At 48.3% G+C, this 15,234-nt stretch overlaps 1 protein-coding gene across 1 annotated transcript; it reads left to right on the top strand.

Moving 5' to 3' along the window:
* The first annotated feature begins 5,243 nt into the window (after positions 1-5,243).
* On the top strand, positions 5,244-14,379 carry LOC129650995 (uncharacterized). Its single transcript, XM_055579742.1, has 6 exons — positions 5,244-5,436; positions 8,814-8,873; positions 8,942-9,043; positions 9,978-10,021; positions 10,304-10,356; positions 12,370-14,379. Exons 1-6 carry the CDS (start codon positions 5,244-5,246, stop codon positions 12,848-12,850), a joined length of 933 nt encoding a protein of 310 aa, XP_055435717.1. The 3' UTR covers positions 12,851-14,379.
* The last annotated feature ends 855 nt before the right edge of the window (positions 14,380-15,234 follow it).

Raw genomic sequence — 15,234 nt, 5'->3', positions numbered from 1 at the left:
TGCGGAAGGCAGTGACCGGCTCCTCTCCCACGCTGCTCAGGGACCACAGCCCAGCTGCCTTACTAATTGTGTCTCAGGAGAGACTTGCCTTATTCATTTTCTACCAAGGGTCCCAGCGGACCTGTGGAGGAGCTGAGAACGGCTTCAGGGTGTGCATCGTTTCGGGAAGGGGAGAGCCCCTTCCCGTTCTTGTTAGGGTGAAGTGGGTAAGTTCAGATGAGCAGTTGTGAGGAGGAGGGGTGCGGGGTGGGAGAGGGATGCAGGGAGAGGGATTTTTGTTTTGCAACAACTTCAGCTTTGGGGAAAGGATCCATTGTGTAAGACCAGCTGGTCCAGGGCTCAGGGCAGCTAGCCAAGTGAGGGTGGGAGGACCTTGGGAGGTGCCCTGCTGTGGGCTTAGAGGGACCAGCCAAGTGAAAGGGACCTGGTGGAGCAGAGAAGCGCTGCTCCCAGCAGGATTTCTTCTGGGGAGTCTCCTTGCCCCCCCCCCCACAGTGCCACACCCCACCAGTCCCTTTGGCCTTGCCCCTCCCTCTCTATACTCCCTGAAGACCACTGTCCTCCTCGCCTCACTCTACTCCCATCCATGCCTCCTGCCTCGAGTCTCACACTGGGGATGATAAATGGATTTATTTCCCTGTGTCGACCCAGAGGGTCTGAGGCTGTCACTGCTTCAGGCCCTTGAAAAGCACTTTTGGGAGGTGTTGAGGCTTGGTTGGGGAATGGTGCTGTGATTGATTGGTGATGCCGACAGCAGGGGACTGGATGTGCTCAGGGCTGCAGTCCCCACTTTAGGGGGATGGGAGAGGCTGGATGAGTGACCCAAGAGAGGTGTTTTCAGAGTTGAGTTTGTTGAGATAGACACCTTCTCTGGATGCAGAAATCTCATGTGCCTTTTGCAGGCATAGTCAGCTATGATGGGAAGAGAAGGAGGAAGGGGAGGGGAGGGGAGGAAGAGGAGGAAGAGGGGAGGAGGAGGAGCAGGAGGAGGGTGGCTTGGACCCGAGTCCAGTGGTTCCAACTCCAGATCCTTATTTCTTCTGTATTAGGCTGCTTTCCTGGGGTTCTTCCCAGTACCCCGCTGCCTCCACTTTCTTTTGAAAGTGCCCATTGGCAAGAGTGATCCTTTCTTGTCAAGTCCCTGGGATGTGAGCTGAGGGCATAGTGGAGGGCCAGGCCTCAGCAGGGCTCCAGGAAAGCAGGCAGCAGGCTGGGCTGGACACAGCAGGCTGTCTAGCTATTACCATGACAGTCCCCTGTTCTCTCCAAACAGAGGCTTGCTGGGATTCCAGAACTGGAGAAGGACGCAAGCTGAAGACTCTACTGCTGTTGATGGGGCTGCAGCTCAGCTGGGAGAGTGGCCGGGCAATCTCGGACAAAGAGCTCCAGGATAAGTGACCTGGCATGCCCTTCTGTCAGGACCCCAAGGGTCAGAGCCCATCTCTGACCTGTACATGAGGTCTGGTTTGCTCTGCCTGGGTCCTTCTCTGAGCTCTCTGTTGCTGGTCAAGGCTCTTTGTGGTCACGTTGGCTTCCAGGCACTTTCAAGTGGACCCCAAGCCCTTTCTGGATCTTGTATCTCATCCGGCTGTTCTCTTCCCCGTCAGCTTGGCCCAGTACCCACACAGCTCCCCCTGAAGCTCCATGAAGCCTGGACCATTGGGGCCTCTCTGGACTTCCCCCTTGAGTTTCCATAATGCTTACTACCTGTGTCTGCCACCTTTCCACCTACAAAACCAGTGCTCTGGGTTCAGGAAAGAGAAAATATCATTCATTAGGAGGGCTTATCATCCTTCAGAGCTCAGCTTTTGGTTCCCCTCTTCTGCTAGGTCCTTCCTGACACCCGTCTTCCCTCTGCTCCACTCTTGTCCTGCGAGCTGACCAACCTCTCAGGGGTAGTAGTTAGAAACCCAAATGTTGAGATCAGAGGTGGGTGGGAGTCTATCTCCGCCCTCCCAGCTGTATAACTGTGGGTGAGTATCTTGATCTCATTATGATTCTTAATCCTCATTTATGCAATGAGGTGAAGGCGGTGTTGAGAGTCTTAGATAAAATGCATGATAAGTATCCAGCGCGGTGCCTGGCCCAGGATAAGCACCAGAGAAGCGTGGGCTATTACTTTTAGTACTTTGGTAACATTGTCTCATTGTATTTGTCAAATGATGTGGTATGTCTGATCAGTCTCCTTGTGGGATGGTGTAATTAAGTTAGCTGGGTGTCCCTGTCACCTGACACCATGCATTGGAACAAAGATGAAGTTCAGATGTTTGCTTAAACTGCATTCCAGAAAGGACTGTATCCAAAAGGATACTATTTTATATTTTGATGCTTAAACATCAAATTATGCTTCCAGGATTTTTTTTTTTTTCCTTGAACATTTTCTTCTGCAGTTAGTTAGGCTGCTCCTCCAGAGCAGGCGGAGACTGGGTTATTTCTCTGGGTGTGTCTGCTCCAGCGTTTGCATTTCTGAGCAGCTGGGTAATTGATTCTCAGGCCCTGGGTCTTTAGTGTGCCCTGGAGATGGAACCTGGAATGGAACCTGTGTCAGAGTGAAGCTGGGACCCTGAAGACTGCTTGCCGGGGGGACCCCAGCCATGGCAGCCCCTAGATCCACTGGCCTTTCTGACCCTTTCAAATGGTTCCAGGATTGTATTCCCAGCACCACCCACTCACATCATCCACCTCTCTACCCTTTTCCTGCAGAAATGTCCACCTAGGGGAGTAAGAATGTGAATAAAGAAATTTAAAATGCCCTCAAGGAGGTGAAACAGATAAAGACCCAAATAGAACAAACCAACGAAGAGCGCAAATTACTGCACAGCTCCCTAGAGGAAACCAAGAAAAAAGAGGTAAGGAAGAGCTCCATGGCACCAACCTTGATCCTCTGTGCTGGAGGGAGGGAGTGGCCCTTGCTCCTCCAGGTGCCCTGCCAGGTTGCCATGGTGACCTGCCCTCCTTCCTTCCCCGCTGTGTCATCTGATACCAGGGGCTGTGGTTAACAAATAGGGAAGGTTTATTTGCTTTTGAAAGCTTCAAGAGATAGTTTCGTTACAAGCCTGCTGCCAGATTCATTTCAATAGATTTTTCTAAACCCCGATGGTGTGCAAGCTCCAACGTCGGCTTTGGGTAGGGTCTGTCACTGTCACGGGTTAGAAGGGGGATGGCACCCTACCTTCAGGAAGCTTATCTAGTGTGGGTAATACCTTTGGGGGTATAGCAGGCACACACTGTATTGCCCACGTCTGAGTTCTGGACTACTTTGTAAAGAGACACCTAAGTCCAACAGTGAACATACACAACTAAGCCACTGTCATTCGACAAACAGCTTATTTGTGCTGTGTTCAGTCCCTCAGTTGTGTCCAACTCTTTGAGACCCCATGGACTGTAGCCTGCCAGGCTCCTCTATCCATGGGATTCTCCAGGCAAGAATACTGGAGCATGTGGCCATTTCCTCTTCCAGGGTATCTTTCTGATCCAGGGATCAAACCCACGTCTCTTAAATGTCTCTTGCACTGGCAGGCGTGTTCTTACCATTACCGCCACCTGGGAAGCCCAGCTTATTTAAAAAATCAATAGTCTTTGTCAGGGTATCCTCAAATTCTACTCTGATTGCTACCCTACCCCTAATGACAGAGATGCTGAGATGCAGCCTATGGTCCCTAATGTGTGGGGTGAAATCATTATAAAGACTCAGAGAAGTTCTGTGGTAAAGAAACACATGTAACTTCATTTAACCCAAGTGCTTTCCAAATCCAATTGACCAGGGAATCCACTTATTTTTTTCCTGATAGCTTGGAGCACAATTTCATGATAGCCACTTGCAGAAATGTTGGCCTGGGTGCAGCTCTAACTTTCTCTGAAACTTAATGCCCTTTCTTGGTATGAGTAGAAATTCCCACCATGCTATGAGAAACCTCCTAGACTCCACGGAGAAGTGGCAAGTCTTGTTCTTGAATGTTTGTTTCTCACTGGAATATCATTTCTCACTGGAATTTGATATTTGACAATCCAGGTTCTATAAAGCACATCATGTTTGGAAAAAGACTTCATGACTTCTCAGTTGAGAAATATGGGAACCGGAAAGAAAGGAATTGCCTGTGACTTGGCCTCATAAAAGGTGTGGTGGCCTTCCCCATTTGGGAGCAAGAGGCAGTGGACACAGACCAGGGGACAGGGGACATGGAGCAGGAGAAGATTTCACATGGCTCCTCCTGGTCAGACATTCCTAGTGCAGCTTCATCTGGGGGTATAGATGGTCTACTTAATTCTTTGAAGAGTAAAACACTTATTTTTCAAGATTTTAATATAGAAAAGCAGAAGAAAAGTTTTTCCATAATCCTTTTACTTTAGGACAATTCCTTAGGTATCTAAGGATACCTACGTTTGATCTATTTCTTACTATTTTTTCTCTTCTGTACTTTTTGGACAGTGGCTGTACTCAAACTCATTAATTTTTTAACATGAGAAATGCTTATTATAATATTTAACACTTATTACAAACATCCTTGGTAATGCTGTCCTAGCTACCATTTGTAGGTAGTACTATTTCCTTAACTTGCACCCTAGTTTTGAACATCTGAGTTAACTCCAGTTTTGTTTTTTTTTTTGCCATTTATGAATATTGTAAAAAATATCTTCAGGCATACAGATTTTTCCTTGATTGCAGGAATTCCTTGGGATAGATTCTTGCAGAATTACTGGATCAAATGTCATGGTCATGTTAGAGACTTTTGGTAGCAGGTGTGATTTTGATTTCAGAAACTTACCTATTCCCATGGCATGCTGCAGACTGTGGTTGCCATAGAAAAATAAGATTCAAGGAAGCTTTGGGAGATGATATTTAAATTCCTGAAGTTGAGAGTAGAAAGTGGTGTATTTAGTGAGAAGGGGGAAGTCTTGGGGTAAAGACATTAGGTGCAGCATCAGAGAAAGATGTCTAGATGGTCTCTAGTGGCCAGAAAGGACTAACGAGCAGGATGAAGATGGGAGGATGTTTAAAACCAGATGAGAAGGGACATCCTGGTGGCAAATGTGGGAACTTGTGAGCCAGAGCAGGATGGAAATAAGCACCCCATGTGCCAGGTTGGGCAGAGTTGGGGGTGGGCACCCATGCCTGCTTCAGGAAGGGGAAGCCCATGGTTTCTGTGGCTAAGCTATCCTGTGTCATCCGCCAGAACCCCCTGAATGACACCAGGGATTCTGAAACCAAGCTGAAGGCATCCCAGGGGGTGTGCAATAAGACCATGACGGCCCTCTGGGACGAGTGTAAGCCCTGCCTGAAGCAGATCTGCATGAAGTTCTATGTTCGTGTGTGCAGAAGTGGCTCAGGACTGGTTGGCCGCCAGGTGACAAGGCACCCTGCCCCTTCAGCACAGCATGTCTCCGGCAGGGGAATGAGAACTGAATATGCTTCTTTGATTCTGCACCGAGTTCCAGGTGTGGGGATTTCCCTACCAAGGGGTTCTCCCACACCAGCCGGGTGCCCTGCAGTTCAACTCAAGTCGGACCCCATCTACCTAGAGACAGCATCAGACCCCACAGCTTCAGGGCTCAGTCCCACAAGTCTGCCCCACCACGCCCACCCCCGATTTCAACTGCCAATCATGAGTCCAGGTGGTCACCTGTGCTTCTGACTGGCTGGCTGTAGATTAGAGTGTTCCATGACTGCTTCCTTTTATTGTTGTTGAGTCATTAAGTCGTGTCCAACTCTTTCCAACCCCATGGACTGTAGCCTGACAGGCTCCTCTGTCCATGGGATTTCCCAGGCAAGAATACTGGAGTGAGTTGCCATTTCTTTCTCCCAGGGATCTTCCTGACCCAGGCATCAAACCCATATCTCTTACACTGCAAGTGAATTGCCCCCTTGGGTTCCATTAATTTGTATAAGAAGGCCACAGAACCTGGAAAAACATTTTACATACTAGATAATCAATTTATTATTAAAGGATATAACTTGGGTTATATCTGGACCACTGGGGAAGTTATATATATAACTTCCCCAGTGGTCCAGAGGTTAAGTATCTACCTTGCAGTGCAGGGAACATGAGTTCGAACCCTGGTTGGGGAACTAGGATCCCAAATGCCACAGGGCAGTTAAGCCTGTGTACCACAATGAAAGATCCCGTGTGACACAACTAAGGCCTGACACAACCAGAGATAAATTTTAAAAATCAAAAATAAGTAAAATCATTTTTTAAAAAGCCACCAATAGGTGACTAGCCCATTGGTCATCCATTAAAAAAAGTAATAAAAATAAAAGGGTATAAGTCAAGAACAGCCAGATAGAAGAGACGCCCAGAGAAAGGGATGGGGAGGGGTGGGGAGCCTTCATGTCCTCTCTGAGTCAGCAGGCTCTTGTGTCTCATTGGTGCATGTGTTCATCAACCCAGAAGCTTCCCAAGCCCATCCTTTTGGATTTCATAGAGGCTTTGTTACAGAGGCACGGTTGATTAAATCATTGGCCATTGGTCATTGATTTAATCTCCAGCCTCTTTCCCCTCCCTAGAAATCAGGGGCTGGGGCTAAAAGTTCTAACCCTTTAATCATGCAGTTGGCTCTCCTATCAATCAGCCCCCATCCTTCAGATCAGATCAGATCAGTCGCTCAGTCGTGTCCGACTCTTTGCGGCCCCATGAATCGCAGCACGCCAGGCCTCCCTGTCCATCACCAACTCCCGGAGTTCACTCAGACTCATGTCCATCGAGTCAGTGATGCCATCCAGCCATCTCATCCTCTGTCATCCCCTTCTCCTCTTGCCCCCAATCCCTCCCAGCATCAGAGTCTTTTCCAATGAGTCAGCTCTTCTCATGAGGTGGCCAAAGTACTGGAGTTTCAGCTTTAGCATCATTCCTTCCAAAGAAATCCCAGGGCTGATCTCCTTCAGAATGGACTGGTTGGATCTCCTTGCAGTCCAAGGGACTCTCAAGAGTCTTCTCCAACACCACAGTTCAAAAGCATCAATTCTTCGGCGCTCAGCCTTCTTCACAGTCCAACTCTCACATCCATACATGACCACAGGAAAAACCATAGCCTTGACTAGCCAGACCTTTGTTGGCAAAGTAATGTCTCTGCTTTTGAATATGCTATCTAGGTTGGTCATAACTTTCCTTCCAAGGAGTAAGCATCTTTTAATTTCATGGCTGCAGTCACCATCTGCAGTGATTTTGGAGCCCAGAAAAATAAAGTCTGACACTGTTTCCACTGTTTCCCCATCTATTTCCCATGAAGTGATGGGACTGGATGCCATGATCTTCGTTTTCTGAATGTTGAGCTTTAAGCCAACTTTTTCACTCTCCACTTTCACCCTCATCAAGAGGCTTTTTAGTTCCTCTTCACTTTCTGCCATAAGGGTGGTGTCATCTGCATATCTGAGGTTATTGGTATTTCTCCCGGCAATCTTGATTCCAGCTTGATTCCAATCTTCTTCCAGTCCAGCGTTTCTCATGATGTACTCTGCATATAAGTTAAATAAACAGGGTGACAATATACAGCCTTGACCTACTCCTTTTCCTATTTGGAACCAATCTGTTGTTCCATGTCCAGTTCTAACTGTTGCTTCCTGACCTGTGTACAAATTTCTCAAGAGGCAGATCAGGTGGTCTGGTATTCCCATCTCTTTCAGAATTTTCCACAGTTTATTGTGATCCACACAGTCAAAGGCTTTGGCATAGTCAATAAAGCAGAAATAGATGTTTTTCTGGAACTCTCTTGCTTTTTCCATGATCCAGCGGATGTTGGCAATTTGATCTCTGGTTCCTCTGCCTTTTCTAAAACCAACTTGAACATCAGGAAGTTCAGAAACTTTCAAAAAGTTACTTCCCTAACATAACAAAGACAGCTTGATTGCTCTTATCACGGGAAATTCCAAGAGATTTAGGACCTCCTTGTCAGGAACCAGACCATATATATGTTTCTTGTGATAAATCACAGTATCACAGCTTCATTTCACATGCCATTTGCAACTGATTAGTTCTGGCTGCATTGGAGCCCAGGGTGTCGTGATCTATTGGTAATGTCTGCTATGAGTGAGAATAGCTCAGCTGTTTGTGGCTATAACCTTAGGGTCTGGTAGAGACTGGGCACACAGTGAGTATCTTTTGAATGAATGAACTCTAACATGGACATGAAAAGCCAAAACTTTTAGAAGTGTCTTCTTTCAGTGAATCAGTAGACACTGGTTGGCCAACCCCATCTCCTAAATGCTACAGTTTGACTGGCACTGGGGCTTGGCTTGTAATGGATTGGAAATACAGGAGGGTATTGGCTTGAATGGGCCTCCCTGGTGGCTCAGTGGTGAAGAACCCGCCTTCCAGTGCAGGAGACATGGGTTCAATCCCTGGGTCAGGAAGATCCCCTGGATAAGGAAATGGCAACCTACTCCAGTATTCTTGCCTGGAGAATCCTATGGACAGCAGGAACCTGGTGGGCTACAGTCCATGGGGTCACAAAAGAGTCAGACATGACTTAGCGGCTAAATGACAAATTGACTTGAATAAGCATTTACTGCATATCGTAAGGTCGGGGGTGGGGCGCCCTGTGTTATAAGGAGGTTCCAAGGTGAATCTTACTCCTGCTTTCAAGGGGCTTGCTGCCTGGCGAGGGGGAGAGAAATGAGCCAGACAGAATGCAGAGCAAAACAGGTTATAATGCCAAAGAGAAGTATGGACAGATCAGAAAATGTGGAGGTGGGAGAGGTGTCAACAGGTGGAAATGGTGAGAGGGAGGCCATACCCAGCTCAGGGGGCCCTGTGAACCACCTCCTGGTCCTGCTGCAGGGAGTCCCACTGCTGACCCAAGCCTGTGTCTTTCTGCAGGCAGACAGCCAGATGCCAATCTGCTCTGCCTGCAGAACCATCTCAAAGGGCCAGACAGTGGTATGGAAGGGCTCAGAGAGATGGGGTGGCCCATGTTGCTCCGTGTGACTTCCCTTGTGTGTCCCCAGAAAACAATGACCGCACCCTGTGCAAGGAGATCCGCCACAACTCCACGGGATGCCTGTGGATGAAGGAGCAGTGCGAGAAGTGCCAGGAGATCTTGGAAGTGGGTGAGTCAGAGACCCCCTGGTCTCCTGTGTCCTCAGGTTCCCAGCACCTCACTGGGGCTGCCTTCAGGGCGTCAAGCGGATGGGAGTTCAAATGGCAACTCTGCTACCTTCCAGTTGTGGCTCTTGGTGGGAGAGGGGTCCTTTGCTTGGTTCTGCCTGGATCCCCATCTGGGGTCGAGGGTTAGGATGCAGAGTCGTCCCCAGTGTTGGGAGACAGAATACAAAGTATTGGGTTGGCCAAAAAGTTTATTCAGGTTTTTCCATAACATCTTGTGGAAAAACCTGAAGAACTTTATGGCCAACCCAATACTTACCGCATCAGTTCATGGTTAACAGGCTGACTGTAGGAGGGGCAGCCGTGCTTTCTAAAAAGCTGTCATCCTGTGACTTCCTCCAGTTAGTCTGTCCCCAAGGGCCAAACCCAGTAGACATCCTCATTTTGGACTGCAGACGATGAAAATTTAGACTATATATTGTTGTTAACTGTTGTTTTGTCACTAAGTCGTGTCCAACTCTTTGCAACCCTGCAGACTATATAGCCCGCCAGGCTCCTCTGTCCGTGGGATTTCCAAGACGAGAATACTGCAGTGGATTGCCGTGTCCTACTCCAAGGGATCTTCCCGACCCAGGGATCGAATTCGAGTCTCCTGCATTGGCAGGCGGATTCTTTACCACTGAGCCATCGAGGAAACCCTTTGACAGTGTGAACTCCGTTAAACTCTTGCCAAGTGTTTGTTACTGAACACTCTTCTTCTACACACTTAATATTTGCTCTGCTCCCTTGGATAACTGGGGTGGCTACTTATCTTACAGAGGAGGAGACTGAGTTAGAGAAGGTTCAGTGACCTGCTCAGGATTACAGCACACCCTCCTGTGGGGTGTTTGGAGTGTGTTCCCCACCGGTGCTGCTGTGTTCTCTGCCCTGAACATACAGGACTCTCCTTGTGGTACCTGCACTTCCTGGCCACCTTCCCTATGGTTGGTTGGTCCCTGAGGCAAAGGAAATAGCTCTCTTCTGCTGTTGCTCTCTGTTTTATCTGGGGAACTGAATTCTTCCTACTTGGAGGTAACAGCTATAAAAGCAGAGACACACGTCCTGACTCACAGAAGTTTATGCTTGGAAGGAAAGAGTTAATTATCCCCACCCCCCACCCCAAGTGGATCGATCCTGTGACTTTGATCTTACTTAATTCTTTTGCGTGCCTGGGCAGGCCTTCAGAGTCTGGTTAAATATTCCTAATCTCAGTGCTGTGATTTTAGAAGCCACTGCAAAAGTACAAGTGCTATATGAGGCTGATCTATGAAGAAGTGAGGTGAGTCCACAAGCACGCCTCTTGAGTTTAGCCCATAAAATATCATAGCTAGGAAACCGTAAATCACACAGTACCTCGCAGTGAGAAAGTCATCTTAGGGCCAGAAGAAGAGACCTACCGATGCCCAAGCTCAGATTGGTGCCCCTGGTACTGATCTTTAGGTCACTGATCACAATTCCTGAAATGCTGGTTTTCTTTTCTACACTGAGGAAGATTTATGACTTCTTATCTAAAGTGCTTGCAACCTTTGGAGTGTGTGCTGCCTGGGACCTCCAGACTGAACTTTTGCAATTTCCATTCTCCTTGCATTTTGGACCAGATCATTCTTTTTTTTTTTTTTTATGGTAGGTTTCATCAGTTTTTAATATTTATTTAAAAAAATATTTATTTATGTATTTGGCTGCTTAGGGTCTTAGCTGTGGCCTGCGTGACCCTCACTGTGTCATGTATTGCAGTGGGTGGGTTCAGTTGTTGCCGCATGCAATGTGGGATCCTAGTTCCCCAACCAGAGATCAAACCCATGACCCTGCATTGCAAGGCAGATTCTCAACCACTGGACCCCAGGGAAGTCCCTAGACCAGATCATTCTCTGTGATGGCGGCTGCCCTGTGCACTCTAAGGTGTTTCACAGCATCTCTGGCCTCCAGTAACCTCCCATCCCCTACCCTGCCAGTTGTGACAACCAGAAGTGTTTTCAGACCTTGTCAAATATCCATGGGGACAGCACTGTCCCAGGTGAGAGCCACAGCTTTAGACTTCATCCCGGTTCTCAATGACTGTCCTTATTTTCAATGACTCTCTGGCACAAAGAGTTAAGGTTAGTCATTTTACATATTTCTCAACCCAGGTTATTGTTCATAATCCTATGTCTTGCTCCACCTGATGTTTTATTTTAATTTAATAGAAATGATTAAAGGGCTTCCCTCATAGCTCAGTCGGTAAAGAATCTGCCTGCAACTCAGGAGACCCCGGTTCTATTCCTCGGTCAGGAAGATCCCCTGCAGAAGGGCATGGCAATTCACTCCACTATTCTTGCCTGGAGAATCCCATGGACAGAGGAACCTGGTGGGCTACATACAGTCCATAAGGTTGAAAAGAGTTTCACATGACTTAGTGACTAAACCTAAACCAATAGAAATGATTACAACCAGCATGATGAAGCATGCAAAGAACTCCTCCTTTTCCCTGACTTGCTTGAGTTTCATGTGCTCTTTTGGGGATATTTTTCAACAATTAAGGGAGAGAAAAACAGTAGTTTTTAAAGAGAGAGCTCATTGTTTTCAACCCCTGTCTACCTGACCACCTGCAGTGGGTGGGGTGGGGGGGAGTGGGGGGACCAAAAGCAATGAACTTCCCTACTCTCTGGTGAGCTTGGCAGCCAGCCACACTGGGCAGATGGGCAAATCTGGACCCCCTCACTTCCTGTGTGCTTGTGATCCGAGGATCCTGGCTGGCTCTTCTGCTAGCCAGGTTCTTGGGGCCAGAATTTCCAACTCTGTATATACAGGCAAACTTGGAGAACTTTGCAGAGCCACAGACTCAATAGGAAGAGCCCAAGTTTAGGAGTTAAAGTCTTAAGTTCACCATCCTGACCTCCCAAATAATTCATCCTATGACTTTAGGCAAATGATTTAGCTCTGTGCTCCTCAGTTTCATGGATGGACGTCAGAATACATCAGACTATTAGAGATCACCACTACCCAGAGTGTTTGGTGATGCCTGGGGCATAGCAGTACCACACAAATGGCAGCTACAGGTAATATCCACCATTTCCGGAAATGACTCCTGGGGGGACAGGGGCAGCAAGAGGAGCTCCTGGTCTTTGCACACGGAGCCCTGAAATCCATGCTTCTTGAGGTGTGGACAATGCCCCTCCTTGCCAATCTCCAGGGAGGCAGGATCTTGCACCCAAAGAGAAATCAGTGATGTTACTGAAACAATTTAGTTCAGCTGACACTGTCTCCCAGAGCAAGACTTTTTTGATGAAGATAGTATGTGCTGATTCACACTCAGGGCGAGCTCTCTGCTTTGTCTTGGACTGACAGCGAACACATGGTGGAAAGACGGTGCTCAGAGTAGCTCTGCCTTAGGTACTGGCTGTGTGACCCAATTGCCATTTGTCTTCATCCCTGTTGAGCTCTCCCTTCACATTCCTGTCATTTATTTGTGTTCTTTCCATCTCTGGGCAGACTGTTCTGCCAGCAACCCGACTCAGACGCTGCTGCGTCAGCAGCTGAATGAGTCCCTGCAGCTGGCGAAGTTCAGCAGGCTGTACGACCAGCTGCTCCAGTCCTACCAGCAGAAGCTGCTCAACACGTTGGCCCTGCTCAAGCAGCTGAATGAGCAGTTCACCTGGGTGTCCCAACTGGCCAACCTCACGCAGAACGATGACCAGTACCATCTGCAAGTCTCCATGGTTAGCCCGTGCTGGCCACACGTGGCAGCTGCACTCATGGTGCGGTCTGGAGGTCGCATGGTCCTCCCCCGGGGGTGAAACGGGATCAACATGTTCACGGGGGCATGTCTGCTTTGATGGAGCACTTGTCCTACTGCAGGAAGCAAACACTCAGGCACAGCGGTGCAAGGAGACCTCATTGCCTGATGAGGCGGAGTGTCACGATCCTATTTTACTGGCGAGGTTCAACACCTTACCCAGCATCTCCTACCTGAGGGGTGATCACCCAGGTGTTTGAACCTGTTTGCCTGGCTGCAGAGCTCTTTCTGGAGAGCTGCCCTGTCCCACGTAGGATGCCTCATGAACTGGCTTATTGTTCTCCTCCAGTGATGAGCAGCATCTCTCTAGTACCGGGAAACATTTCTTTTTCTCTCCCTGATTCCCCTTCTACCACTGTCTGGCTGGCTGCTGCCCAAAGGAAGCATGGCAGCTCGGAAACCATGTTTTACTTGGTGGGGCTCCCCCTGGGCTGGTCCTTCGTGGAAGGCATTTACCTCCCAAAAGTAGTGTCTCTGAGGGCATTTCCGTTCACCAAGTTGTAGAGTTGTGGAGGTTAGGGAAAAGCAAAGGGGTCCACAGATCCGAATGAAGCCTTACTTTAGTTGCCAGCTGAGTCTGGGTTGACCGTCTTCCCCACCCCCTTGTTACCTTTTCTCCTTCCAAGTGAATGCTCCAACCCCAGCATTCCATATGGCCTCACCAAGGTGGCTGTGAAGCTCTTCAACTCCTTCCCCATCACCGTGATGGTCCCGCAGGAAGTCTCCAGTCCTAACTTTATGGAGAATGCGGTGGAGAAAGCACTGCAGCAATACCGCCAGAAGAGCCCGTGAGTGTGCGCCCCCCAGCCCCACCTTGGGCCCTCTGGGGCGAACAGCTCCCTGGGGATCCAAAACACAGGGCAGAAGCATCACTGGAGCTACAGCCAGAGCCCACGCGGGAAGTTGGGAAGCTACTCGGAATTTTTTTCTTTCTTTGGAGGATGTTCTTTCTGGGTTGATGAGAATCAGTGTTGGTTGCTGCTTCTCAGTGATTATCAGCCCTCACCTTCCCCTCCCCTGTTTCCTTTTCAGGGAGGAGTGAGGCGTGAAAGTTGCTTTTCTAAGTATGGGGGCATCTGCACCCACTTGCCCCTGAGATGAGCTTCAGGCCCCTCTAGAGAGTTCTGCACATCACCAGGTGACCAGGCCTGGGCTCGAGGCCCTCCTGACCCCACCAGCCTCTCTTTCCTCTGAACTCTGAAACGCACTGATGCCTGCGTTTGCTGATCACCAGAGGAGCTTGCTCACATGCCACTAACTCAATAAACTGCCTTGTAATCTGAATGCTTTGCTGTGTCCTCTTTTTTTTTTTTTTTTAATTTTTTTGGCTGCGCCCTGAGGCATGTGGGATCGACACTGTTGTTGTTGATTAGTTGCTCAGTCTCTATTGATCCCTATTACGACCTATGTACTGTAGCCCACCAGGCTCCTCTGTCCGTGGAATTCTCCAGGCAAGAATATTGGAGTGACTAACCATTCCCTTCTCCTGGGGATCTTCCTGACCCAGGGATCAAACCCACATCTCCTGCACTGGCAGGCGGGTTCTTTACCGCTGAGCCACCAGGGAAGCCCCTTTTAGTTCACTGACTAGGGATCCAACCCACACTCCCGGCATTGCAAGTGTGGCGTCTTAACCACTGGACCACCGGGGAAGTCCTGGTGTGCCCTCCTTAGGCTGGTTGTTTTGTTTGTTTTAACCCCCGAAGGTCTTCATTTGAATGTGGGAAAAAAAAGAGAAAAGAAAAACCAATGGCTAAGATGGTATAGTCTCATATAGTTGAGAATAAAAGGAGTGGGATGATGAAGTTGGTCCAGTTCAAGGATGTCCTGCTTTTAGGAAGAGACGTGCTCAGCAGCCAGCTAAAGCGTTTCTGAAAAATGAACCTTTTCCATTTTCTTATAAAGTGGATACGTACTATGATTGGGGTGAGGATGATCTCCCGAAGGAATACATTGAAAATTAGGGTGCTAAGGGGTAAAAATAAGGCATATTGGTTATTTTGATACATAATTGATATTTTCCTTCTGGAAAATGTACTCCTCCCCAAAAAACAAAATTTTCTTTTAGTTATGAGAGCTTAGAATCCTTGTGAAACCTTGACTGTGGCATTGCTTGTTTACTGTCTGTTCTATACTACCTTTATATCTTTCCCCCAACCTTAAGAATTTCTCCTCTGCCTGGGTTTTTCCTGATAACTATTCACCCCTCTGGGCTTCTCAGGTGCCTCAGTGGTAGAGAATCCACCTGCAATGCAGGAGACACTAGTTCAATCCCTGGGTTGGGATAAACAGGAGAGGGTGAGATGTATGGAAAGAGTACCATGGAAGCTTACATTACCATATGTAAAATAGATAGCAACGGGAATTTGCTGTATGGCTCAGGAA

Source organism: Bubalus kerabau, chromosome 4 (genome assembly GCF_029407905.1).
Source record: "Bubalus kerabau isolate K-KA32 ecotype Philippines breed swamp buffalo chromosome 4, PCC_UOA_SB_1v2, whole genome shotgun sequence".
Taxonomy (NCBI): domain Eukaryota; kingdom Metazoa; phylum Chordata; class Mammalia; order Artiodactyla; family Bovidae; genus Bubalus; species Bubalus kerabau.
This window is presented reverse-complemented; position numbering and strand designations above follow the sequence as displayed.